The 27270-nt window shown below is 51.2% G+C and overlaps 1 protein-coding gene and 1 long non-coding RNA gene across 6 annotated transcripts; both read left to right on the forward strand.

Annotated features, from left to right (window-relative positions):
- Positions 1–312: 312 nt before the first annotated feature.
- Positions 313–1460, forward strand: LOC130679442 (uncharacterized). Its single transcript, XR_008992381.1, has 3 exons — positions 313–961; positions 1140–1175; positions 1306–1460. It is a non-coding gene; the product is annotated as an uncharacterized LOC130679442 (long non-coding RNA).
- A 1799-nt stretch (positions 1461–3259) lies between these two features.
- CDC25A (cell division cycle 25A) lies at positions 3260–26767 on the forward strand. 5 transcript variants are annotated; one of them, XM_036878160.2, is made up of 15 exons: positions 3260–4642; positions 4729–4802; positions 5231–5273; positions 5716–5752; positions 6217–6318; positions 8012–8131; positions 10492–10563; positions 10850–10924; positions 13561–13734; positions 21423–21521; positions 22757–22819; positions 22912–23010; positions 23591–23721; positions 24919–24998; positions 25188–26767. In XM_036878160.2, the coding sequence occupies exons 1-15, from the start codon at positions 4473–4475 to the stop codon at positions 25451–25453; spliced, it is 1605 nt and encodes a 534-aa protein (XP_036734055.2). In that variant the 5' UTR covers positions 3260–4472; the 3' UTR covers positions 25454–26767. The 5 variants fall into 5 exon arrangements, with proteins under 5 accessions (XP_036734055.2, XP_036734057.2, XP_036734053.2 ...); XM_036878158.2 differs by having other exon boundaries at positions 3263–4642; positions 10444–10563; XM_036878161.2 differs by having other exon boundaries at positions 3266–4642; positions 10444–10563; positions 24919–25030.
- The last annotated feature ends 503 nt before the right edge of the window (positions 26768–27270 follow it).

Raw genomic sequence — 27270 nt, forward strand, 5'->3', positions numbered from 1 at the left:
TGACTCCATCCTGTCACATCTATCTGGGGGGAATCTCCTCTTGAAATGTCCACACCAGACACTCACTTGCTGCAGTGCACATGAGTGTAGTGTCACTCAGCATGGGGGTGGGGCAAGCGAGGATCAGCAATCCCTTGCATCTCTCCAGTGTACTTTATTTCAAAGTTCTGGAAACTATAACAGGTCTTGCTTTGCTCTCTGCTAATGCCTCTGTGTGGCGCACTGATTGGGGTCATTCCTCCCTTTTCCTTGAGGGGTAAAACTGACAAAGAGTGGTCAAGAGGGTGACACCTAAGCTGTAAGGGCAGCTGAGACTAACAGCGCAGGTCCGGGCGGCGGCTCTGAGCACGTCCCAGCCTGCAGCGGGCTCTGGGAGCAGAGTCGCGGCATCAGAGCGCGCTGGGCTTTCCACACAGGCAGAGCTCCCAGCCCGGCCCTCTAATTACAGCTGCCTTTCTGCCTACAGCACCCACTTCTTCTGCCAAGAATATTCTCCTGGGAAACGGGTGCCCTCTGGTGGCCCTGCCAGTGCTCTGCCGATGCCCAGTCCTCAGCCTCTGCAGGGGGGAAAAAGGCCTCCAAGGATCACCCCCAGCCCTACCGGAAGCCCGTCCACCCTCCGCAGAGCTTTGGGGAGGCCCTTCCCAGCCCGCTGCCGGCAGGGTGACACGCACACTCCTGGCATTCATTCGCCCACAGACATTTCTCCTTATGACTGTGAGCCAGACTCAGCAGTGCTGGGAGCCTGGGGCCGGCATGTCCAGGGCCCGAGGCTGCTCCAGCCCCCCTGCCCTGTTCCCACCCTTGAGGGCCAATGGGCTCCCGCCATCAAGATCCCTCTGAGCACCTGCAGACGGAGCATCTGAGAGAGCCCAGGCATTTCTGGCAGGCAGCACCTGTGGCGGATTCTGCACAACAAAGGCCTGGGGAACCTGCCAGATGCCCGCTGTGGAGCAGGGAGGTGCGTGTGTGACTGGGGTGGGTTCCACAGCCAAAGTGAGGATAGAGATGAGAGATCAGAGATAGCATTCTTTTTTTACTGTGACGGGCAGGAGTACAGCTGGAGGGGAAAGTGGGGTCAAGGGAAGGTTGTTTCATTATTGATAATAGGCATTCATTAAAATTTGCCATTCATACAGAGAAGTCAACATACCATGAGTGTGAATTTCTACCAGGTAAGCACATCCATATGGCCAGTTCCCCAAGTTCTGCTCACGGTCCCATCCGGTCCTCCCCCCAACAAAGGTAACCAGTACTTTCCCTTCCACCACCGAGGATAAAAGCAGGACTTGGCACCTTCTACAGTTCATGTCAGTGGAATCAAACAGCAGTCTGCTCCTCGTCCAGTTGTCCTGGATCCTGAGACTCACCTGTGAGCAGCCGTTCCCTGTCACTGCTGCAGCAAAGAGCCTCTCCTCAGCCCTTGGTGAGGAGCGTTCAGGCTGCTCACTGCGTAGCTGGGACATCGCTCTGCAGGTGCTTCTTGGGTCATCTGTAGACTGGGCAGAGCTCAGGGCAACTCGGATCCCCAGCAGCTGCCTAGCCTGCCCTCTCCCAGGCCTCCCTCAGGTGCACGTCTGAACCACAGACTGCCCGCTGCCTCCCCACTGTTCCTTCCCCAGCCCCAAGTCCAGGACCCCGGGCTCAGACTGCCTTCACCACTGGTGCTCACATCCAGACTCTTACAGCCCTCGGCACCCCCAGGGAACGTCACCAGCCTCGTGCTGAGCCCCAGATTGCTCTCCTGAGCGTCAGCCCCACACCACACTGGCACAAAACCGAGCTCACCCAATGCCTCCAGGAGAGGTGCCCTCTATGGTACTAATCAGTCAGCCTCGCAGTGCCAACATCCTCACCTGGGATGGTCTTCCACCTCCCCCCTGCCCCCTTTGACCATTATCAAGCCCAGTGGGCATTCCCTCCTCCCTGGCTCCCTCCCTTCTCTTGCCACGACCTTGGACAGCCCATCCTAGCTTAGGCTTCCTCCGCCCCCACTGAGCCACCCTGCAGGAGTTCTCCTGATGTTCTCCAGCGCTCCACACCCTCTGCAGCCCAAAGACGCCCTACCCCCAGCAAGCCCAAAGTCCTTCCAGAGCCACCCCTCCTCCCACTTGGGTCCCTCTCCACCATGCCAGGAGCCCACTCTAGGGACACCCTGGAAGTCCCCCAACAAAGCCGTTCCCATCTGTGGGCCTCCAAGGGCTCGCTGCTCCCTTACAAAGCACACCTTGCTGGCTTGGAATCCCCATTTCCATGGCCCTCACCTTCAAGCTCGGCAGCTTTAATCTCTTTCATTAAATGCCCCTCCCTTCCTCTAGCCTCCCCTCCCACCTCCAGGTGCCCAGCCCTTCACCCAAAGTTGGGTTTATCTTGGTGGTGGCCCTTTATCACCAGGATCATCCTAGGAGATTGCGTTTGGCGTGGCATTGTATTTCGAGCACTGGGTTTGTCCCCATAAACAATGAATAAACACTTGTTGAATGAATGAATGCAAAAACAGAGATATTGAGCCAAGAATTACACAAAACAGGAGTAGGAAGAAATTTTCAGATTTAAGAGGAAAACATTTGCAGTAGTGGACTGGGCGGAGAAGGGCACCCACAGACCATGGGAATGCCCACATACCCTGGGGTTTCTGGAGGTTCAGGAGGGTTGTGGCCGGGGCTGGAGAGCTTGTAGGGAAATGGGAGACTAAGCAAGATCCTGCCTTGCTGTACGGGATCTGTTCTCAGCCAGAGGCTTTGGGCTGAAGCCCATCAGCTATTGCTTAATCTTTAGGTCACAGGCCATCCTAACATTAATTTTCGAGGCACATAGCTGGGATCTTTTAAGTGATATAAAATGTAATGGAAAATAGTGTATTGTATGTAGTGTAAGTAAATGATGTTCTGAAAACTTTGATGTGTCTTCTGGGTCATGGGTCCAAAATGCAGGGGAGCCCCCGCTTTTAAGCAATGGGTGGGAGGAGATCAAGCGTGCATTTAGGAAGATCACTTGGGGGGTCAGGGCTTGGGAGTCCAGCCAGACTGGGGCAGTGTGGGAAGGCAGAAGTGGGGTGGAGGGGCCACTTCCTGCCACGGCACTAGGGAGGGGGGCACTAGGGAGGGGGGCAGGTTCGGGAGAAAGGAGAGGAGGGAAGCCCGCTCAGGTGCATTCAGAGGAGGGGGCGGAACTCAGGCGGGGGTGATGGTTGGAGGCAGGCACGTGGCAGTTCGGAGGGATGAGGGGGGAGGCTGAAGTAGCCCCGGGGTGGGTGACAGGACTTAGCCTCTGCTCGGAAACCCGTCCAACAAAGCTTGTTACCCGCCGAGGTACAGGACAAATAAAAATCACACGTTAGAATAGCATGTGTAACGGCTGATCTTCAATGGCCTCAAAAGTCACACAGCTCAGTGGTTCCCAAACCTGGCTGAGAGGCACTCCAGGCCTTTTGGGGTATCACTTGAATTTGTATTGGGTACCCGGGTCACCTACTCAATAAATAACCAAGTGTAGGTCAAGACTCCCCGGATGACGGAGGCGGAGCTGGAACGCGGGGGCAGCTCCAAGGCTTCGGCTGCAGGCTGGCTGACTGCTCGGCGCGTCCTGGGAAGCTGCGGCCCGACCTTCTTTCTCAGGGTTCGCGCCTCGCGCGGCCTCCCGAGGCTTGCAGAGCGCACCCGTCCTGCTGCCGGCGCAGCCGGCACCGGAGTAACACACAGGTGAGCCAGAGAACGAGCGATTTTTTTCCCAAAAGAGAACAAGTCTAGTAAATTGATGGGGAAGCTTGGGAGTTCCGGTTTGTTTCTAACAAGGAGAATTCATCCCCCACCCAAACATGCGGGGCACGATCCCACGGCGCCCGCAGCTGCCGAGGGTCTGGAGGGCCGCGCGAGCGTGAACTACGTCTCCCGGCATGCTCCGGGCCAGCAGGGCCCCGCCCCCTCTCGAGAGCGGGCGACCTGGCGGAGGCCGGCGAGCCGCTTCCTCTTCCTCTCTCATTGGGACAGCCCTGCTGCCATTCGGGCGCGAGGGGAAGGTGCTGCTTACTGATTGGCGGATGCCGTTTGGCGCCAACTAGGAAAGGGGGGCGGGGCAGCGGCGATCCCCAGTGAGCAGCTAGCTATTACCGCGAAAGGCCTCCTCGGCTGCGACAGCCCGGGAGGGACGTGGGGGTCGGCTGGGTCCCCCGAGACCCCGGGCTGGGCAAGGAGGCGAGAGAAAAGCGGAGAGAGCGTGAGCCCGTTGCCTCGCGGCTCTGGCCGGCCGCCGTGCTTGTTTGTGTTTAATCCTCAGGTCGCCGCTTCGCGGAGTGAGGGGAGCACCCGTGCCTGGCCACCGCCTGCCGGGTCTGGGCTCCGCCCGTCCGCGCCGCCTTCCCGCGGCGGCCGCGTACCGCGGCCGCGGGGTCGTGTTTGTGTTTGACCCCCCGGGGGCGCGAGGCCGAGGCCGGTGCGGGCGGGCGCGGCGGAGGCGGGGAGGCGGGAGCCGCCATGGAGCTGGGCCCCGAGCCCCCGCACCGGCGCCGCCTGCTCTTCGCCCGCAGCCCGCCTCCCGCGCAGCAGCCCGTCGTGAAGGCGCTGTTCGGCGCGCCGGCCTCCGGGGGCCTGTCGCCCGTCACCAGCCTGGCGGTCACCATGGGCCAGCTGCCGGGGCTGGGCAGGTGAGGCGCGGCGGGCCGGGGCGCGGGGCCGGGCCTCCGGGCCGCCGCGGCGCTCAGCCGGGCCCACGCGCGCTGCTCTCTTTCAGCGAGTGCGGGCGGCCGCCGGAGGCGAGGAACGGCAGCCTGCAGAGGACGGGCTCCTGCGAGTCCACCGACTCGGGTAGGCCTGGCGTCGGCCCCCGCGCTCGTCCTGCCCCAGGGGCGTCCCCAGGCCCGAGTCCCACGCGGCCCGGTGGGGTGGGACGCCGACAGCCCAGGCTCCCCCGGGAGGCGGGGGCCGGGCCTCCGTGCTGGGACTCAGAGAGCCCGGGTGACCCGGTCGAGCCCCGGGAGACCCTCCACTGTCCCCAAGGCCCCTGGACGTGTTCGCGAGTCGGGGAGGGGTTGGTGGGCGAGCCACGGAAACGCGAAGACACGTGCGGGCGGGGGGCGCTCCTACCGGCGGCCACGGTCCCGACTGGCCCAGGCCCAAGCCACGCGTCTTGCTTAACTGGCTTAAAGAGAAAGGCGCTGGTACTTTTATTTATGTTGGTTTTAATGACAATGGTGTTTTGTGTATTTTCTCCTGAGATACTTTTCTCCCCACAGGCTTTTGTCTGGATTCTCCTGGGCCCTTGGACAGAAGAGAAAAGTATATATCCATTGCTTTTAAGTGCTGTGCTTAGAATTAGCTTCTTAATCTTGAATGGAATACGTGCCCTGGCCGGGCTGTCCCTCGTGAGACTGCTGGGCTGTACACGGCCATCTGCGGATGAGTTGGTGTCCCCGGGGTCAGAACTTCCCCTTTTGTGGTGGCTGCCATGGTGTCCTCTCAAGTCTCCCCTAACCCTCCACGTCCCAGAGCGGGTGTGTTAAGGGAAGACCTGGGCTGGCTTTTCTCACCTAGAAGCCCAGTCTTGGGGTGCTTGTGAGAACGGGACAGCTTGGGAAGTCTGTTCTTCCGTCTTAACCTAAAACCGGACGAGGTTTGCCTGCCTGTCCCCCCAGACTGTAGGCTAGACTCTGTGCCTCTGCTGACGTGTCTGCCTCTTTTCTGCTTTGTTCTCATTGCTGCCCTTCTGATCCCATTGCAGCCTTGAAAATCCCATGAGGAGAATAAACCCCCTGCCTGTAAGTTCCCTCGTTTGTTTTGCGCTAATGCCCACTATCAGCCGCCCACCCCAGCGACCAGCATGACCTTGGGAGTATACCTTAGTTTACGTGGGCGACACTGCTTTTCCTCAGTGTCCTGGGCAGTCGAAACAGTCTCCTAAAGCCACTTCAGTATCACCTGCCTATCTAGGGTTCTTTCCTCCATCTGTATCAGAATTTTATCAAACCAGGGAGTATTTCTTTTATGCACATGGTGTGATTTTGGGGTTGATGTGGCACCTGAGCCCTGCAGAGGCTGCAGTCCTTGTGAGGGTGGGTGTGGAACCCTGCACTGAGAACTTATGCCCTTTGTCCCCCTGCATTCATAGCTCACCTACTGCCCTGGGTGGGGCTAGGCCTCTGTCACCGTGTTTTTCCTTTGAGAGTGAGTTCTCATTGAGTTCTGGTTCATGTACCCTGATTCCTTTTTTTCACCTTGATAGCGGAAGCTCCTGGGGTGTAGTCCTGCCCTGAAGAGGAGTCATTCTGATTCACTTGACCATGATGTCTTCCAGCTAATCGACCCCGATGAGAACAAGGAAAACGTGAGTGGGTATCCGTGCCCTACCCTACAGTCTGTGGCTTACAGAAAAGTGGCTGGCTGGTTTTGGGAGACTAAGCCTTCACCAGAGTCATGTGAGGTTTTTGGAGTTAGAAACCTGGATTGACCAGGTTTAGCTGTGTGACCAGGACCAGTTACAGTTTTTTAGACTGTCTCTTCATTTGTAAAATAGGAGTAGCAGTTCTATAGGGCTGTCCTGGGTTGTGTAAAGTGACATGTGGAAAGCTGGCTCCTGGAAGCAGGAGCCGCTCAGATGGTAGCTCTTAGGAGTGCCTTAAGTTCATGAATGCTTAGTCTGGGAGGTCTTCCCAGGCCTTCCTGGCCCCTGTGCCGACCCTGGAATGACTTAGGTCAGGAAAAGGCTCCTTGGTGCATTTGGAAGAACGAGGCCAAGTCCCAGGTTGCCTCAGAGCAGTTGAAATGGTTGCTTATAGGGTGAGCTTATGGTTGTCCATCGAAAAGTGTAGGATCACTCTGGCCTGCTGTCCTGTCACCTGGAAGGGCACCTGGCACAGGGGCTGCTCTGAAGCAGCTAATGCGTGAGTCTACCTTGTCCATCTTCCTTCTCACTGTATTTCAATATCCATTAACTTCCCTTTTCCACTCCCTGCTAAAATGCCACAGTTTATAATCCTAAGAGTCTTCAGGTTTAGCATAAAACCTGTTTCCTCTATCCACTCTCCCAAAGATTCCTTCAGCAGCTTGAGAGGTGTTCTGAGGGAGAATGCAAAATAATTCTTGAGTATGGGAAGCAGTCTGGCAGCCTCTGTATACTGCTTTCTACCCTTCAGGCTCCAGCTGTACCCATTGGTGCAGGGTTTTCCCTGAGCTTGGCCCCCTGGGTTGACCTGCTTGGAGCTTTATTCTGGAAGGAGATGTGCAGGCAAAAGTAGTGAACTCTCCTCTGGACTGCCCTGTCTGGTGTTGTGATCTTAGGCACGTTACACACCCTGTAGAGCCTGATGTCCTCATCTGTAAAGTGGAGTGATGGGGCCATAGCTGATGGTTGAATGAGTTACTGCACAGAAAGCACTCAGTATGGTGTTGCCATGTAAACACTGATGTTGCCACCGCTCGGCAAGTCCTTGGGCCAGTGTGTGGGCACATAATGTGCTTTCACACGCTAAGGAAGTGGGATCATACAGAAGTAGCTGGGCAAGTCTGGCTTTCACTCAACATTATGTGAGATTCATCCATGTTTTAAATAAACCAGCAGGTTTTTTTTCCGTTGCTTTTAGTATGGAATACAATAATTTTAAGTGGGGAAAAACTGTCTCTCGTGGGTAGAAAGAAGGTGGAAAAGACAAAGCCTTAGACATAAATGTAGAGTGAAAACTTTTGACTTCACAGGCAATTGTATTGAAACGGCTTTGCTTTATTTTAAAGTTGATTTAGCTGTTATTTCAGTGTTTTGGATACTCTACAGATATTCTTATATTAGTTAGGAAATCAAGTATTTGTGTTGAGAGGGAAAAAAATGCATTAGAAGTTAGTTGTTGACAGTCTTTCAAATTCCTTATTGGATGGATCCAGTGCTGGAATTAGATCAGAGATGGGTAAACCCTTAGCCTGGGGGCAGTGCCTGCTCCCTGGCCTGTCCCTTCAGGGATACAGCTGAGGGCCTAGAGCTGGTGTTTGTGGACAGGGAATGACGCCTTGACTATACTGTCTTGCAGGAAGCCTTTGAGTTTAAGAAGCCTGTAAGACCTGCGTCTCGAGGCTGCCTGCATCCTCATGGACCTGAGGAGGGTAAAGATTTCTTCACACAGAGGCAGAACTCTGCCCCTGCTCGGATGGTATGTGTTCTGGCTTTCATAGGGAGATCCTGACGGGAAGGGAATTAAAGCATCCTCATTGCCTGGATTGAAGACACCACAGTAGCTCTTGGCTGTCTTTGCCTTGGCTTTGTCTTTTGAAACTAGACTATCAGATTTTTGGTGTTTTTGCTGTGTCCGGAGAGCAGACAGGCAGAACTAGGTGAGAGATGGTATGTCTGGAATACTGGACTTAAGCGAGGAGTGTTTGACCTCGTCCATTCTGGGAAAAGAGATCTGTAGGTGTCCCAGGTTGTTCTCCTAAGTGTGTGTGGGGGTCATGTCTTATTTAAACCTGTTCTTTCACAGTGCATCCTGTGTTAAGAAAGAAGTACTTCCCAGAGTGATTTTGTTTGGAGAGAGCGTGTGGCTTTTTCCAAAGGTGGTTTATTAAGAACTATTCTGGATTGCAGTCAACCCACTGCCTATGGGCTACTTGACAGTGTTTAGGGCCATTTGCCCCAGGGTTATTTATTTGCCAAACAGACTCATTACTTCCAAAGTTTCCCACTGCTGATCTGACACTATGGACTAGGAGGCCTAACTTGAGCAGAATGAGCACTTTGGTTTCCAGGTTTTCCTGGGAACCTGCACCTGAGAATACAGCATCCCTTCTGGCTTGTGGTCTGTGGTTCAGCTCCAGGCAGTGTTGCTGCTCTAGCATTTGCTATATGCTATATATCAAAAGCACTTTGATATATGTTTTTATCTTTAATCTTCATTAGCCTGTGAGGTAGCCAGTGTTCACCCATATTACAGACTGGGAAATTATGGTCAGGGTAGTTGGGTGATTTGCCAAAGGACACATAAAAATTGCCCAGGATTTAACAAAATCTCGTTTCTAAATATGCAGCAACCCTTTGAGGGCTGTGTATCCAAATTGAAATACCTTCAGTGTGCCCTGAAGAATGGAGCGCCAGGGTCTCCTGTGGTCATTTGGCCCTCCCTAATTGGAGGTGCCGGGGTCCCAGGGCCACTCTCACCAGTCTGGCTTTTGGTCATGTCAGTGGGTGTTTCTTCTGGTCCCTGGGTGCTGTCTGTCCTTCCTCGTAATGGCTTCTTAGCATAGGAGTCAAGGAGAAAGAATGAGGTGTCCTGTCCAGAGGCCTGTTATTTTTTGTGTCACATCTGCGCTGGGATCCCAGAGCCTAGGTCACAAGTGGGTGTGGTAACCATGGAGTGCCTACCTCTTGGTTCTGCTGGTTAAAAACCCACTGTGTGCATCTGTGGAGTGTTGGCATGGCCCAGAGCTGGTTTTTTACTGGTTTTATACACAGAGTCGTCCAGCGGCAGAGAGGATTCCTAGGTGAGTGATTGACTCAAAATCAGAGCACCGCTTGAGGATCAGTAAATTCAGACCCAGAGGGACTTGGGTCTTGTGAAAGATTGTTTGTAGGACTTGGGATGGAACTGCCTTATTACTGCGGAAGAAGGCATGTCTGAACTTTTCTCCTGGCTTTGAAAAGCATCTAGAAAAGAAACAATTCAGTACCAGCAATGTTTGTTGTATCAGTGTTTTACTAGATGGTAGATTTATGAGTAAGTAGTTTTTCTAAATTTTCCTATATTAAATATAAGTTTTATGATGGCAGTTCCCCCAAAACACCAACATAGGGCCGCCTAATGAGATGTCCAGTTTTTACTCCATGAGGGAGTGTAGTAGGAGAGGAGCTTGGGCTTTGGGGTAAACAGGTGAGCTGTAGGCTCTACGCATCAGTTTCCCTATTTACTAAACAAGAAGGTCGACTACCTGTAGTGCGTTGTGAGGCTTAAGTGGGGGTTCTGCATGTAGAGATTATATAGTGTCTGGCACCCAGTCATTCCTCAGTGGAAACCTGAGCAGCTGTCATGCAAATTCCAAGTCTAGAGAGCCAGGACAGACTTTCTAGAACCAGACCACCCCTTCTCCCTCTGTTAGAACTGGGGTTAGATAAGCCTTCTCTGGGCTGCTCCGTGGCCTCAGAGACTTGTGTCTTCTTGCCCCTCCTGGTTTCAGCAGATTAACCCAGCCCTCTATGGTCTGTTTCCTGATTACAGTCCTCTGACAAAACCTGGCCCTTCCTAAGAGGCTGTAGAAGTGAATTGCTTCGGGGAAGTTTTCTGTGAAGGCAGCTAGGCCTGGCTCGACTGGGACTATGTGTAGACATAATGATTTATAGTCTTGGGATTCATTTTCCTTTGATTAGTAGCTGCTAAAATTTTACTTATAGTATGTTTCCTTGTAAAATCTAGTGAGCTATCCAAGGAAATGAAAGCTGGTCATTTATTAACAAGCTATGAATTCTGCCTTATAGCTTTCATCACATGAGAGAGACAGTGGCAAACCTCTTTTTCTGCCCCAGTCACCTGTGGCTGCCACTCTATCTGACGAAGACGATGGCTTTGTGGACCTTCTTGACGGAGAGAGTCTGAAGGTACTGTGCCCCACCCGGCCTGACTTGGTGGGAGCTTGGTGATGATTCACTGGAACAGCTTCTAGCCTGATAAATCCTGAGGGGCTTCAAAAGGAGACCCTGGTGTGACCCTTCTTGCCCTGAGTTGCTGACAGCCTATTTCTGTGTAAGAAACATGAACCAGGGTCACTGGAGACCTGGCCCGTCCGTGGTGTGAAAAGACCGAGGGCCCCTTGCATCCTCTCTAGGACACATCCAGATACAGTGTGCCTCTGCCAGGCCTGTGACTCAGCTCTCCTCCCTTTAGAATGACGAAGAGACCCCGTCGTGCGTGGCAAGCCTCTGGACTGCTCCCCTCGTCATGAGGAGAAATACGAACATCGTAAGTTGTTCCTTGGAGTCTGGGGGGCTGCCCTGAGCAGAGGCTGGCCGTGCTGCCCTTGGCTCTGGTCGTTTCTTCTGAGCCTCCATCTGTGTGTGGGCCTTTCCCCTGACCCACTGGTGTTCTCTGGTGTAAGCATGCTGTTCTCAGGTTCCCTCCTCGTCAGAGGGAGGGAGTCTGGGTGATGTACATCCATGTGGTTCTCATTTCGTAATCTTTACCCCAGCCATTCTTGGCCAGTTCACGTCCTTTCCATACTACTCTGACCCCCTAACTGCTGGTTGAAGATTGCAGGAAAATATCTCTCTGCCAAGCTGATTTTGAGAGGCTCAGACATTTTTAAACTGTAAGATGTGGTATTGGCTTAGGCTTTAATGGGCAGCTTTATGAGTGAGCAGTGGGGAGCTGGCAAAAGGAATGTGGTCTCAGGTGTAGAAGCCATCAGCTAGGTGCTACCTGCAGTCCGCAGTCCGCCGATGGCCCTGCAGGACACTTCTCAGAGGTGTCAGCTGGAGAACCCCTCCCAGAAGAGAGGACGCTAACCTGCCCTCTGACTGGGGCAGAGAGAGCGAGCTGCAGCACCCTCCCGTTTCCCCTCCACCCCTGAGAATGTGAGAGGCCAGCACACATTCAGGCAGCCAGGAAATGAGAAGACCCAACCAGGATGCATACAGTGGGCTGCCTGGGAAAGTCAGGGCAGAAAGGCTTCATTTGGTGATGAATTAGCCTTGCTCTTAAATGCAGGGGAAAAAAAACGGGATCAGATCATAGAGCTTCAAGGTCCCTGTAGTGTTGCTTGTTGGGCCAGAGAGGGGTCAGGGAGGGAGGTGGGAGGACCCCGTATTGCAGGGGCACCCTCCTTGAAGGGCTGTTGCAGAAGTGGCCCTGACAGGCAGAGGGCACGCCAGGCCCGTGAGCCCAGCCCAGAGCCCACTGTAGGGCCACCAGCTCCTCAAAGTGACTGTTTGCAGTGGGTGTGGTGGTCTTCTGTCCCTGGGTCTCAGGCTCTCACCTTTCTTACTCTCATTTTATCTGCCAAACATGCAGAGCCCAGCTTTACCTCTGTTCGGATTCTGTTTTACTTCTAGGTACATCCCATGTAGAGTTAAGGATTATTCTGGAGCTGTGTCTGTCTGTTCCCTTAATCTGTAAATTAGGCAGGGTTGGGAGGAGGGACCCAAGTTGTTTCTGGCCATAGCATCTAGGTGGCGAAAGCTGCCTTTGTCTGAAGACCACTGCCTCTTCCTTGAGGTCAGTCTCCCTTGTTTATATTCCACATTGCTTAGCACACCTCACAATAGCAGGGCAGTTTTAATTGAGAATACCCTCGCTATCGGTGTATAGACTTAGATTTCCATCTTGGACGCTCAGAGTCAAGCCAGGCTGTGCCTGCAGACTCTTGGGCTCATCTGTCATGTGCACGCCTGTTTTCTCTGTACAGATTAAGTCTCACACCCTCAGGTATACATACAAATTGAGGCCCTTAGGAGTTTTCCCTTGAAGCCCCTGAACTATAAGTATGGGACAAAGGAAGGATAGTCTTTAAGTCCAGTTAAAAATTATAGTAGGTTAATGTGTGTAGCTTTGAGGAACCAGGCTACCCAATACAAATGCCATGACTAAATTTACTAAGTCCTTTTGAAAGACTTAAAATTATATACGATATACAACGCTTGGGAAATGGCTGTCAGTCTCTTAAACTGGATTTAGGAGTCACAGCACACCCTGGGTTCTTCAGGTCACGACTTCCTCCAAGGATGGTCACCAGGGACCCAGTCACTGCAGGCTGTGTTGGAACTATGGTGTCTGCCCTTGAGCTCAGTTTACCTCTGATACCCTTTTGAAAGCAGTGGATCCTCTTCCAAAAAATGCTCCCAGCTCTTCTAGGTTGAAAAGAAACCCTTTGGTCTTGCTTTTCTGAAAATATTCCATTAAAATGAACTTGTGAAAAATTAGGATGAAATCCTTGCTCTCTTGGGGAGCTGCCAAGGGGTTGGCGCACTGCAGTCAGGTTATCAGGGATATTTCAGAAAAGGCAACTCTGAGACGAGTGTTTACTGGGTGCAGAAGGAGGCTGTGCCACGGGGAGCTGTGGACAGACAGACATTTAGAGCTGCAGTTCACTGCCTCTACCACCAGCCAGGCCAGCTGCCCTAGGACTCTGGGAAATTTTGCCTTAAAAAGACCATGCAGGGAGGCCTTGTGAACCAAGGTTTGGAGGCATTTGCTTCTGGGCACCTCTCTTGATACCATTTTAACCCCTTACTGGCTATTTGTTAGTATGTCCCAGCTACCCCACACCTTTTCTGGATTTAGGTGGGTGAGACTAAAGCCTGCTGAGCCGCTCAAGCAGGGTACAAGTAACAGAATGGAAGAGGCAATCAAAAATGTATTCCAGCAGGGAGGTGGCAGTCACTTGACTCCGGACCCTGCGCAGACAGCAGGCTCCTGAGGGTGCAGGTTGTCATGTCCACTGAGGCCGGCTCAGCGCTGCTGCAGCTCAGGGCCTGCGTGTCCTGTGTGCCAGGGCCAGGGAGTGGACAGCTCCTGCTTCCTGATGGGTGTGGATCTTAAACCACTGCCCTTGCCATTTGAGGGAGCAGGTTTTCATGGAAGGATGGTCTCTTCTCTTTAAGGGCAACAGAGACATGCCGAGTGAGTCCCCACTCACGTGCAGCCCCAGTGCCTGGTCAGTGCTGAAAAGACCCAACCGCTCTCCAGAGGAGCCGCCACCTGGAAGTAGGAAGCGGAGGAGGAGCAGGGCTGGGGCCAGTCCCACAGCGGCAGCCAGTCCGGAGGAGCCCCGGGAGGTGCGTTGTGCAAGCTCCTTCTTGCTCAAGGAGAGTGATACTGTGTTTTCCCATTCTAAAATTTCCACTTGGTTCTTTTTCTGTGCTGAGACTTGCTGTTTTGCATTTTGTTTGTTGGAAGTGTGTTTGTAATTGCCTGTTGAAGCACTTTTTACAACAGCTGCTTTAAAATCCTTGTCAGATTTTCTGACATCTGTGTCATGGTGTTGGCCTGTGTTGATATCTTTTCCTATTCAAGGTGAGATTTTCCTGGATCTGGTGTGACAAGGATTTTCCAATTGTATCCTGTGTATTTGGGGTATCATAAGACGCGGGTCCACGTTAATCCAGCAGGCTTATGATTCTGTGGGGCACGTGGAGGGTGTTCTGCCTCCCCAGCACGCCTCCCTTGACACCCACAGTGGGCACCAGTCTCACCATTCTGGGGGGCAGTGGGGCGGAGCGCACACTCCTGGGAGGCTCTGCTGGTACCATCCCAGTGGAGTTGAGGCTCCCCGCTTGTGGATGGGCCTGGTGCAGAGCCCCAGCATTCCCTTGGTGTGTGGCTGGGGAAGGTCACTGTCTGAACACTTCTGTCTCGCTGTCTGCCTGCTTCCCAGTCCTTAGCTGGGGAACAGGCTGTCCTAGGGCTTCCTGGTCTGTGGCTTTGCTGCCCACTATCTCCACTATGGGAAGTTAATGCTAAGCTTATTTTGACTCATCTTTGTTTCCTGACCTGTGTAGAGCTGTAAACTTCCTTCCCCTTAGGTTCTCTCTCAACTTTGATGGTTTTTCATTGTCACTTCTTAGTTCTAGGTATTTTAGGTTATTTTCTTTTAACCCAGACCTGTCATGGCCAAATAAACCTTTATTCTTATTAAAGGTTTTTTTTACCTGTACTCAAAAGTATCCTCTTTGATGTCATTCAGTATGTCTGATCCTGTTAAATCAATGGCTCAAGTTAATGAATCACACTGCTCACAGTTGGATGGTTTTTGTGCTGTTTGGGACTTTTCTTTAATATGAACATTCCAGTAGGTCAGTACACAAATGTAAATTATTTTTAAGTAACTATATGAGCGTCCTTATGGGTATGCTGTTTTTCTGTTGGTTGACATTTATTTATTTTTGTGTCATTAAATATACAATCACATGAGCAACATTGTGGTTATTAGATTCCCCCCATTATCAAGACCCTACCACATGCCCCATTACAGTCACTGTTCATCAGCGTAATAAGATGCTATAGAGTCACTAGTCTTTGTGCTATACTGCCTTCCCCGTGCCTCCCCTATGCTATGTGTGCTATTCGTAATGCCCCTTATTCCCCTTCTCCCTCCCTTCCCACCCACCCTCCCCAGTCCCTTTCCCTTTGGAGCTGTTAGTCCATTCTTGGGTTCTGTGAGTCTGCTGCTGTTTTATTCCTTCAGTTTTTGCTTTGTTCTTATACTCCACAGATGAGTGAAATCATTTGGTACTTGTCTTTCTCCACTGGGCTTATTTCACTGAGCATAATACCCTCTAGCTCCATCCATGTTGTTGCAAATGGTAGGATTTGTTTTCTTCTTATGGCTGAATAATATTCCATTGTGTATATGTACCACATCTTTTTTATCCATTCATCTACTGATGGACACTTAGGTTGCTTCTGTTTTTTGGCTGTTGTACATAGTGCTGCAATCTACATAGGGGTGTGTATGTCTTTTCCAAACTGGGCTCCTGCATTCTTAGGGTAAATTTCCTGGGTCAAATGGTATTTCTATTTTGAATTTTTTGAGGAACCTCCATACTGCTTTCTACGATGGTTGAACTAATCTGCATTCTGTTGGTTGACATTTAGATCATTCCTAGATTTTTTTCTTTTTGTCATTAATCTACAATTATATGAAGAACATTATGTTTACCAGGGTCGCCCCTTCACCAAGTGCCCCCTGCAAACCCCATTACAGTACTGTCCATCAGTGTAGTAAGATGCTGTAGAATCACTACTTGTCTTCTCTGTGTTGCACAGCCCTCCCCATGCCCCCCCCCCACATTATACATGCTAATTGTAAGGCCCCCTTTCTTTTTCCCCACCCTTATCCCTCCCTTCCCTCTCATTCTCCCTAGTCCCTTTCCCTTTGGTAACTGTTAGTCCATTCTTAGGTTCTGTGATTCTGCTGCTGTTTTGTTCCTTCAGTCTTTCTTTGTTCTTATACTCCACATATGAGTGAAATCATTTGGTGTTTGTCTTTCTCTGCCTGGCTTATTTATACCCTCTAGCTCCATCCATGTTGTTGCAAATGGTAGGCTTTGTTTTCTTCTTATGGCTGAATAATATTCCATTGTGTATATGTACCACATCTTCTTTATCCATTCATCTACTGATGGACACTTAGGTTGCTCCATTTCTTGGCTATTGTAAATAGTGGCTTTTGGATGTAGAGTTCTATAGATGTCTATTAGGTCCATCTGTTCTAGTGTGTTGTTCAGTGCCTCTGTGTCCTTATTTATTTTGTGTCACTTTGGAGTGAGTGGCGTGTTGAAGTCTCCTAAAATGAATGCATTACATTCTCTTTCCTCCTTTAGTTCTGTTAGTATTTGTTTCACATATGTTGGTGCTCCTGTGTTGGGTGCATATATATTTATAATGGTTATATCCTCTTGTTGTACTTACCCCTTTATCATTATGTAATGTCCTTCTTTATCTTTTGTTACTTTCTTTGTTTTGAGGTCTATTTTGTCTGATACTACTGCAACACCTGCTTTTTTCTCCCTGTTGTTTGCATGAAATATCTTTTCCCATCCCTTGGCTTTTAGTCTGTGCATGTCTTTGGGTTTGAGGTGAGTCTCTTGTAAACAGCATAGAGATGGGTCTTGCTTTTTTTATCCATTCTATTACTCTGTGCCTTTTGATTAGTACATTCAGTCCATTTACATTTAGGGTGATTATTGAAAGATATGTACTTATTGCCATTGCAGGCTTTAGATTTGTGGTTATCAAAGGTTCAAAGTTATCTTCTTTAGTATCTTACTGTCTAGCTTAACTCGCTTATTGAGCTGTTTTAAACACTGTCTGGTGATTTTTTATTTTTCTCCCTTCTTATTCCTCCTCCTCCATTCTTTATATGTTGGTTGTTTTATTCTGTCCTCTTTTGTGTTTCCTTTAACTGCTTTTGTGGGTAGTTGATTTTATTTTTTGCCTTTAGTTTTAGTATTTGGTTGGTCTGCTTTCTTTGCTGTGATTTTATTTTCTCTGGTGACATCTGTTTAGTCTTAGGAGTGCTCCCATCTAGAGCAGTCCCTCTAAAATACCCTGTAGAGGTGGTTTGTGGGAGGCAAATTCCCTCAACTTCTGCTTGTCTGGGAATTGTTTAATCCCTCCTTCATATTTAAATGATAGTCATGCTGGATATAGTATCCTTTGTTCAAGGCCCTTCTGTTTCATTGCATTGAATATATCATGCCATTCTCTTCTGGCCTGTAAGGTTTCTGTTGAGAAGTCTGATGATAGCCTGATGGGTTTTCCTTTATAGGTGACCTTTTTCCTCTCTCTAGCTGCCTTTAAAACTCTGTCCTTGTCCTTGATCTTTGTCATTTTCGTTATTATGTGTCTTGGTGTTGTCCTCCTTGGGTCCCTTCTGTTGGGGGTTCTGTGCACTTCCGTGGTCTGATCGATTATTTCCTTCCCCGGTTTGGGGAAATTTTCAGCAATTACTTCTGCAAATATACTTTCTATCCCTTTCTCTCTCTCTTCTTCTTCTGGTACCCCTATAACGCGGATATTGTTCCTTTTGGGTTGGTCACACAGTTCTCTTAACATTGTTTCATTCCTGGAGATCCTTTTATCTCTCTCTGCGTCAACTTCTATGCGTTCCTGTTCTCTGGTTTCTATTCCATCAATGACCTCTTGCATCTTATCCATTCTGCTTATAAATCCTTCCAGAGATTGTTTCATTTCTGTAATCTCCCTCCGGACATCATCCCTTAGCTCTTGCATATTTCTCTGCAGCTCCATCAGCATGGTTATGAGCTTTATTTTTAATTGTTTTTCAGGGAGATTGGTTAGGTCTAGCTCCTTCTCAGGGTTTGCCTCTGTGATCTTGGTCTGTATCAAATTCTTCTGCCTTTTCATGGTGATAGAGGTATTTGTGGGGAGCTGGTGCATGTGTTGACTGGGAGAACGTCCCTTCTTGCTGGTTTGTGGCCTTCCTCTCCTGGGAGAACAGCGACCCCTAGTGACTTGTGCTGGGCAGCTGCATGAAGAAGGGGTTTTTAATTCTTGCTCAGCCACTGTGGTGCTCCGCGGTCTCTGTGGCGTGGCCAGCCTCAGGCTGCTTCTCCAATATGGAGGAGCTGTGTCGGAGGGGGAATGGGCGGGGGGCTGTTTATCTCCGTGAGGGGCCTCCAAGCTGCGTTGCCGCCCAGGGGGTTAGGGCACCTGGAGTTCCCCAGGATTCCCAGCTGCTGGGCTAAGTGTCCTGGGATGTTTCCATCCAGCTGTGGGGTCCCTGTCCCTTTAAGACTTTCAAAAAGCACTCGCTTTTCTTTGTCCCAGGGGCGCCAGCTGTGGGGACCCACTCACAGGTCTTACTGTCCTGTTTCCCTAGTATCCAGCACCCCACGCACGCGCTGTGTGTCTGTGCTCTGGTGTGGATGGCTAGGCCTGGGTGTTAGGGAGTCCTGGGCTCCCTCTCCCTCCCCCCTCCGACTCCTCTCCTCCCGCCGGGAGCTGGGGTGAGGGGCGCTCGGGTCCTGCCAGGCTGGGGCTTGTATCATACCCCCTTCATGAGGCGCTGGGCTCTCGCAGGTGTGTATGTAGTCTGGCTGTTGTCCTGTGTCTTCTGGTCTCTCTTTTAGGAAGAGTTGTATTTGTTGTATTTTCAAAAATATATATGGTTTTGGGAGGAGATTTCCACTGCTCTACTTATGCCACCATCTTGGTTCTCTCTCTCATTCCTAGATTTTAAGCACCATAAGCAGCATATTCACTAACCTTGCATGTTCATTTTTGAGGAAATAAGTGGGGCTGTTGGGTCAAATGCTAGCTACCTTTACTGTATTTCCTGGAAGGGAGTCAGCATTGCAATGAACGAGGAAAAATGAAGTGGCAATTTTATGTAGACTTTCCCACAGGTGAATGTCACAGTTCCTAGGGGTCCCCACAGTCTGAATGTGGAGGGGCTGTGCCTCGGGCTCTTTTCTTGGTGCAGGGGAGGCCGAGCCTCTGTCCCCTGCGTTTAGCTGTCTCTGCGGGTGAGCAGCCCTGGTTCCAGGTCTTGAGCCTGTGCTGCTTCACTTTGTTTATTCTAGGAGCGAAAGCCCTCAGAACATTGCTGTGTTTCCAGCTGTGATTATTCCATTTTTATTAGCTTGTTTATATGTTTCATGGATTATATATGTTCATAGATTTACTGATTTTAGAACTATTCTTGCTTCCTGAAGACAAACAAGTTTGTCTTCAGATTTGCTTTTAGTTACTCATGTTTTCCTTCATTACACTATCCTTACATCCAACTTTTGCGGTAAGGTTTGGTATTAAATGTTATGGAATAAACTGAGGACTGCCCATGTTTTCTGTAGCATGAAAAGGTTTGAATAAATACCAGTTGTTTTAAGGTTAGCTAGGTCACAGCCATGCAGACCTAGGCTGGTGCTCTATATTTTGTAATCTGCTTGGTTACCTAATATTTGATGAGCATTTTTTCCCATGATTAAGAGTGGGATTCTAGGTTGAAGGGCAGGAACGTCTGAGACTTTCAATTGTAATTGCCTTTTAACTCTCGTCATACTTAGAATGCACCTTTTTATTTTCTTAGTAATTTTGTGCCCAGCTGTCTCCTAAATGCCTGTTCAGTTTGTTCAAGGCTGGATTTAAATGAGGTGTGCACGCTGCACTTGGTTAGGCCTCTTTCTAGGAGGCTCCTTTTGTTCTCTTAATGTGTTGGAGAACTCAGGTCACTTGTCTGGTAGACGTTCCCCATGGCTTTAATGGGGTCTTCTGACACTGTCTTCTTCCTGTGTTGCCTGTAAACCTACACTCCAGAGAGTCCTGACAGACTTGGGTTCCGTTTCCTTGACAAGAGCATTAGCGGGTGATCTGTTTGGTCTGGAGACGTGCTGTGCTGGGTGGCCGTTGATCGTTTTCTGGATGCATCCCTTCATGTAACCAGGGTTTTGGGAAGGCAACCCTGCAGTCTGTCGTTCTTTCTTCGTTTATCAGCTGGAAGTTCCTGTGAAGAGAAACATCTGCATTGGATTCTCCTGGTTGCCCTTGGAGACTGGGTGAATGCTGGATCTCTTTAACTGCCAGTTTTCCAGATACCCTTAAAGTTGACATTGACCCCTATAAGGTGTTTGTTTTTCAGTAAGAATTATGAACTCACAGATTAAAACATTTGATGTCTCTATGTTTTAATGCTCAAATTAATCCCATTGGACATCTCGCTACCTCTCAGGTTGGCTCCTGAGGTTTTCAGAAACAGACTCACTGAAGTGTTTACCGTGCATGCTGCATGCAAATAGTGTATATCCTGGTGAGTTCTTACAAAGTGAACACAACCCCACGAGTGCCGTGGTCAGGAGAGGGCAGCAGCCCAGAGCCGCGCCTTGGGCCCCCAGTGACGCTGGCTGTGGCCCCTTCCTGTCTGGAGCTCCTGGCTCAGCACCACTTTTGGGGACGTGCCTATGTGTGTACCCTCTCCTTTTTCCTTCTCTGTTGCTTTGTGCCTTTCAGTATGAACAGAGAACAGCTTATCTGCCCTGTTGGTTGATATTTGGGTGTTTTGGGCCACTTGAACACAGCTGCTTTGTAAGCGTCTTGTGTGCATCCCTTTCTCGTGGAGCTGCTGTCCTAGGCTAGCGTGTGTCCAGCTTTAGTAGGTGCTGCTGTGCTCACACTGTAGTAGGAGAGTCTGTTTCTTCCACATCCTCAGTATTTGGTGGTATTCATCCTTTAGTTTTAACCGTTCTGGTGAGTGTGTGGTACGTGTGGCTCTAATTTGCATTTCCCTGGTAAGTTATTTTTCTTGGTCTTAGATTTTCCTGGTTGTTTGTCCAGGTGTTTTGCCCACTTTCCTTTCTTGTTTGCAGATGTGCTACATATGTTCAGGAGTAAATCTTTCACTGGATGAATGTGTATTTTCCTACTCTGTCTTGCCTTTTCTCTTAGAATTTCTTACCTTTTGAGTGTATTTCAACTTAACAATCTTTACAAGCAGAGCCCTTTGTGTGCTTCAGAACTTATGTCCCTGTGGTTAGCCCTCCCAACGGGCCCCCAGGTCTGGCATCCTGTCACCACGTGATAGACGGTACAGGTTTTCTTATGCATTTCTTGTCCCAACCTGGCATCAATCACATCTTCAAAAGCTCTGGTTTCTTTTGGTTGGAAACAGTATTGAGGCCACAGTATTCTCTGGGGGTGCCCACTGCACCCCTAGAGCGTCTTGGTGAATAGAGCTAAGAAACATTTTTTTAACTTGGTCTTAATTTTAATCCCCTTTTAAAAATGAGAGGAAGGGAAGTTTAGTTTCAGAGTATTAGTAAGCGCCAAAATAACAACAGAGTGGTCAGCAACCTGAACTATCTTTCCAGTCCAGTGAAGTAAGAAAGATTTTTTATTTGCTGAATAAGACATTAATGTTCCAGTCTCCTTGTAACGCATTCAGGTGAATATTTGCAAAAGTCCTGCTCAGAACCCTGGCCTCATTTTCTTTTTTGATTTGTTACAGACCCTACATCAGTTTTTATCTCTGGCATCTTCCCCAAAAGGGACCATTGAGAACATTTTGGATAATGACCCAAGAGACCTTATAGGAGACTTCTCCAAGGTAATTGCCAGCCGAGTTGCTCTGGTGTGGCGTGCCGTTTGGGGAGGTCGGTAGGGCACCCCTCAACCTTCCTTCCTCCCTGAGGTGGCTCTTGTCCCTGCGGGGACACAGTGTGAAGCGTTTTAAGATAGGAAATAGGTCCATGATCAGGTGTATCTTGGTCTCTGTGGGACTGTAGTCTTTTCTGGTGCTGATCTGAGGTTTCAAGTTGGCCACCTTGCCTGCAACCCAAAGGCCAGGTTCTCTGGGAACTATGTTTCTGATTATGAAATAGTCATGCAGCAAAGTATAAAGAAGCATAAATAACCTATAGTCTCACTGCTAGTCTGTGTATCAAAAGGTGTCTTAGAAGGTCCAGAGTTGAGGTGGACCTTCTCCATGGCCCCTGAGGAAGAAGGCCCACAGGGGAGTTCAGAGGAAGAAGGCCTGCCTTTGGCCTGGTAGGCATTTGCTGGGGGTGGGGGCCGCCCTGAGCCGTGGTGAAGTAGGAGGGTGGGATTGGCCCATGTCAGCAGCCTGTGGCCATGTGTGATTGGAAGGTTACCAGGTCAGTCTTCATTCGTCAGAGTATCTAACATTCATATGTGTTAGGCAAAGATTCCAAAGCCAGACCCAGTTCCTTCCCTCAAAAACCAAACATCGGTGGGAAGACCTGTCGCGTGGGTGTAATTAAACCCATGCAGCACACGAAGGATTTAGGCAGAGACTCAAATAAGCGGGCCGTCTCTGCAGGGTGGGGACACGTGGGTCTGGGCTAGGGTGGTTCAGTCAAGTGGGTTTTGAAGGAACAGGCCTGAACTAGGAGACACTCCCAGCCTGAAAGAAAGTACAGCCAAGACCTGGGTGTGTCCCTCAGGTGGCGCCTCCCACCTGACACTCTGGCTTGTGTTTGTCACGACCTTGCGCCTGGCCCTGTGGGTGCTGAGCTCTGCCCTGATGAGTGATGGCTGAGGTGCCCACCTCTCCCTCAAGGTCGGGCTGGGGCACCACCACCAGGCACCATGGGCAGAGCCAGAGCCCCACGGCGAGGTGAGCTCATCCCCACTGTGTGTGTGAGGCTCTTCATGGTCTGGCTCTGGGGTGAAGGCTCCTGACCAGCAGGGAACAGCAATTACCTGCGGCCTCTTACTCACATCTGGCTCACCAGGGAGCTGTGCTCAGCTCTTACATCGGTATAATAAACAACACGTTTATAGGCTTTCTGATTGCTGAGGTTTTCTTCTTCTTTTTTTAAGGGTTATCTCTTTCATACAGTTGCTGGGAAACATCAGGATTTAAAATACATCTCACCAGAAATTGTAAGTCATCCTTTTGGAATCTGCCACACATGGGGTATTTGAATCCAGTTCCTGGCAGCCAAAGTTGATTCTCCTGGGCTTTCTCTCCGCAGATGGCGTCTGTTTTGAATGGCAAGTTTGCCCACCTTATTAAAGAGTTTGTCGTCATTGATTGCCGGTACCCATATGAATACGAGGGAGGCCACATCAAGGTATGGGTTTTTGGGGCTTGCTGTTGAGGCCTGTTGTTGTGGGAGACACAGAAGGAACCCTCAACAGGACCTGTGGTTTCCTTGAAGAGACGGTGGTTGTGTAAGGCCTTTGACCCCTGGTGTACCACATCACACCGCATCACCATCAAGGACATTTTGGATGGTGTCCACTGATTCCCAACCAGGCCTGAACACTCAGGGCCCCTGACTAAATCTGGTCTCTGGCAGTGTGTCCCAGTCACTGCCGTTTTAGTGAGGCCTCTGAAATTTACAGCTGGGTCAAGTTGCCTGGTGGAGGGCAGTGTTGGGACACACTTCACACTTTCCCAGGAAGAAGGAACTGGATATGCCCTCTTAGTCTTTTGACCAATAACATAGTGTTGACAGGCGGTAAGGGGGTACTTTAAAGAAAGTGTCAGTGTTTGCCAGTGTCCGACTGTTTTTGAAAGTCCCCAGTCACCAGTACCACTCACCAGGCACACAGAGCCATGCAAGGAGTTGACGGGTCCAGTGAAAGCTCGCTCCCAGAATCGGTCCTGCCTGTGGGGACGAGCAGGTGCTGAGTGTGTGTGCCCCACAGGGTGCAGTGAACTTGCATATGGAGGAGGAGGTCGAGGACTTCTTGCTCAAGAAACCCATTGTGCCCACCGACGGCAAACGCGTCATTGTCGTGTTCCACTGCGAATTTTCTTCTGAGCGGGGCCCACGCATGTGAGTGCTACCCGGGGCGGGCTTGGCTGGGGGCATCTGTGGGGTGTGGCGCCAACATCGGCTCATCATGAGGCTTTACAGAAGTACAGGCTCACGTGTGGCAGGTTTTCCCAGATTCTTACCTGTTCAGCAGCAGGTTGATTTTGTGAACAGCTTCCTTGAGTAATTTTTAATAGACTTGACCTGGCTGTCTGTTATGAAGGCTTTTGCGTGTCCCCAGTCCTGTCTGTGATGCTGGGTGGGGCTGCGCCAAGAAAACAGGGTCAGACAGTTGAGGGAGACGGGGATGGGAGGAGGGCAGCTCCTGCAGGCCACGGTCTTGCGCCGCCCTTGTGTTTTGAGCCATCTCGTGCACGTGTCACATGATTTCGTCAACTGCTGGTCGGTGTTTTGCCGCATTTTCACACAACTACACCAGGATTCAGCTTGTGATGGTCCCCAAGTCCCCTGGCATATGTGTCCTCAGAACGAGTGCCATGCCCTGCATTAGCACAAGACCGATCACATAGAGCCAAGTGGGAACTAAGGGCCCTGTGAGGGGGCGCATTCACTCTGTGCTGTGTCTGATACCATTCTCCATGCAGGAGACAATTGGCAAACCCCTGCCTTTGCAGAGCTTTCACTCCAGAGAGGGCAGGAGGCAGGCAGTGTGTAGCTGTGCCGGAAGGTGCTTCAGGGCCTAGGGCCACACGGCGAGGCCAGACTGCAGAGTGTGGGGCTGGCCTGACGAGTAGGCCTCTGACAGGCCTGGAGCTTCTGTGCCAGGGGATGGGCAGGAGGGAGCCACCAGCCAGGGGTGGGGGGAGGCTCTTGGGGATGCACCCCAGCATCCAGTGCAGAAGTGCTTGAGGCAGAGGCAAGCTCAGCCTGTCAAAAGCTTCAGGACTAAAGGGGTGGCTCAGGTGGAGGAGGCAGGGGGGTGCAGGCCGGGTGGGGACCAAGTAGGCAGGAGATGCTGGGCAGGGGTCATGCCCCAGGGCTGCTTCCCTTGGACCATGGGGCAGAGCTGCTGCCTTCCTGCTGGGGCTACGCTGCTCCCAAGGGGCACCTGGCCAGGCTCCGTGCAGCACAGATGTCCCGAGGGTAGAAGTGAGTTGGGGTGCGTATGGAGCCTGGCCCACAACCTCTGCTCCCAGGGTTGGCACCTTCATGTTTTCTGTTGGAAGAGCTCAGCAGTGTGGCCTTCCTCCCCTGCAGGTGCCGCTATGTGAGGGAGAGAGACCGGCTCGGTAACGAGTACCCCAGGCTGCACTACCCAGAGCTATACGTCCTGAAGGGTGGGTACAAGGAGTTCTTCCTGAAATGCCAGGTGAGGTGGGGTCTGAAGAGCATGGTCGTGCCCTGGGGACAGTGGAGTGGGTCTGGGGGCCCTGGCTACCTCTGTTAGGTCTGCACCATAGCCCCAGCCGGGAGGGAGCTGGCTTGGGTGTGAGCAGGTGACCTGACCCCTCCTTGTCTGCTGCCAGTCTCACTGCGAGCCCCCCAGCTACCGGCCCATGTACCACGAGGACTTCAGGGAGGATCTCAAGAAGTTCCGCACCAAGAGCCGGACCTGGGCTGGCGAGAGGAGCAAGCGGGAGATGTACAGCCGTCTCAAGAAGCTCTGAGGGGTGGTGGCGTCACAGGCAGCGGCCTGAGCCTCCTGCGTCCTCCCCATTGCTTCCCCCATCATGCAGAGGAGCTGGAGCAGAGCTGGGCTGTGCAAGGAGAGGGCCTGGGGCTGGCTGCCTGAGGCCTGCCTCCCACTCCCAGGGCCAGAGCCTCGAGCACCGGCCGCACCTCGTCCATCCCTGGAGACATTCTGCTGCCTTGGGCGGGACTGGCTGCGGGAGCCACAGGCACGCAGCAAGCACCACGGTGTCCCCGTGGGTGGGCCCTGTCCCAGGGCAGGGGAGCAGGGTGCTGCTGGCCAGACACCGGAGACAACTGGAAGGGAGTGGTTTTGGTGGGACAACCCATGTCTAACTTATTCAACTTCATCACTTTTTTTTTTTTTAACTCCTGGAGACTTTATGATTTAACTGCTTCTTTAAGTCACAGTATGGCCATTCTAGCTAGGGTTTTATCTTCCCAGGGACTACCTCCACCTTTAATTTAGAAAAGGAAGGAGGGGGAAAGAGGTGAGCTGGTGTTTGCAGGGCAGAGAACTGGGGGCTGTCGCCTGAAGGTGCTATGGGAGTGGACCCAAGGAGAGGGCTACAGGACCTGAACTAGCCCTCCCACACCTATGTCAAAGGCCATTAATCCATTTTGGGGTGCCTCCTCCCACACCTTCCCTGTGACACGGTTGGAGTGGGAGTCAGAGCCCCCAGAACGGTTGGCAGCTCCTGGCAGTGCAGGTGGGTGTTGGGGGCATGTGCTGCCTCCCTTCTGAGACCTGTCAGCCTTTTCTTCCTGGAAGTAGTTGTTTATGAGTAAAGGAGCATCAAATCGATGTCTGGGCTGCCTGCGTAGACAGGGCTGTACTGTGTTCCTCAGGCAGCAGGGTAAGCTTGAAGGCTGAGCTTCCCCGGTTTATCATGTTTCAGCTTGAGGGGTGGGGAGTGATGGGTCATCATGTTGCCCCTCACCCAGCCCCATGGAAGTGGAGGTCTCAGGAGCACTTTACATCCCAGGAGCCAGGCTGCCTCAATTCTAGAAGGCCTGTACCTTCCCCGCGCATCCCCTCTGGGCTCCTCGCCGTCTCCGCCCCCTTGGGGGTGAGGCCCAGTGTTCCTTGCAAGAGTCAGTCTCTCCTCCCACTGCCTACCTCAACTTCCCACTCAGGTGGGGAGGGATGTGGACACGAGGTGGCTGGTGGCCCTGTTATGGGATTGAATTGCGTTTGGCTATAAAACAACCTTGTTAGGAAGTCTGGGGAGGAGGGGACAGGGAAGGCCTTGTCCCCACATCTAGACACACTTCAGGTGGCAGGTCTCAATCTTGTTTGTAGGGATTCTTTTGGTTAAACACCTGAAAAGGGGGTGGCCTTCAGACTGTACCAGTTAACTAACTTGCAGACTGAAAATAAAAACAATCTTGAACCCATGCTGTCTGCCTAGTTTTGATGGAATTAAGAGAATTGTATTCCCTGTGAGGTTCTGGGACCACCGCTGACAAACCAGGGACTAGAGCAGCTGCAGGAGGCCAGAGGGCTGGCCTGTGGCCTGGCTTGGGGATGGCTGAGATGGCTTCCAGTCAGTAATGATCCAAAACTTGTTATGCAGATTGATTTTCAAGATGAAATAGGGACATCAGAAGTTTGCCTGAACCACGGACACTCACTATAAGGTCTGTTAGTTCACATGGATAAGCAGCAGCCAAAGGCAGGGGTTTCAGCTGTCCTTCAGGAGCCAGAGGATGCCACAGGCGAGGCACCAGACTGGTAAGGCATCGGGCCATGTGGACAACATGGAGGTGGGGCTGGGGGATTTGGCAGGAAAGGGCCATGGGAGGAGCAAGGCCTCTGACCAAGCAGCGGTGTCCAGTGTGGAGGGCGCTCATGTGTCTCTTCTAAATCTCCCACGAATGTGGCAAATGCTGAAATCCAGAGTACTTCACCCATGGTTG

The sequence above is a fragment of the Manis pentadactyla genome, chromosome 1 (genome assembly GCF_030020395.1).
Source record: "Manis pentadactyla isolate mManPen7 chromosome 1, mManPen7.hap1, whole genome shotgun sequence".
NCBI classification, from domain to species: Eukaryota; Metazoa; Chordata; class Mammalia; order Pholidota; family Manidae; genus Manis; species Manis pentadactyla.

Bases quoted from the DNA above. Each gene is read 5' to 3' on its own strand.
- CDC25A (XM_036878158.2), top strand. From the start codon at position 4,473: ATGGAGCTGGGCCCCGAGCCCCCGCACCGGCGCCGCCTGCTCTTCGCC. The intron at 13,735-21,422 runs GTGCGTTGTGCA...GATTTGTTACAG, and splicing joins GTCCGGAGGAGCCCCGGGAG to ACCCTACATCAGTTTTTATC. The intron at 23,011-23,590 runs GTATGGGTTTTT...TGTGCCCCACAG, and splicing joins ACGAGGGAGGCCACATCAAG to GGTGCAGTGAACTTGCATAT.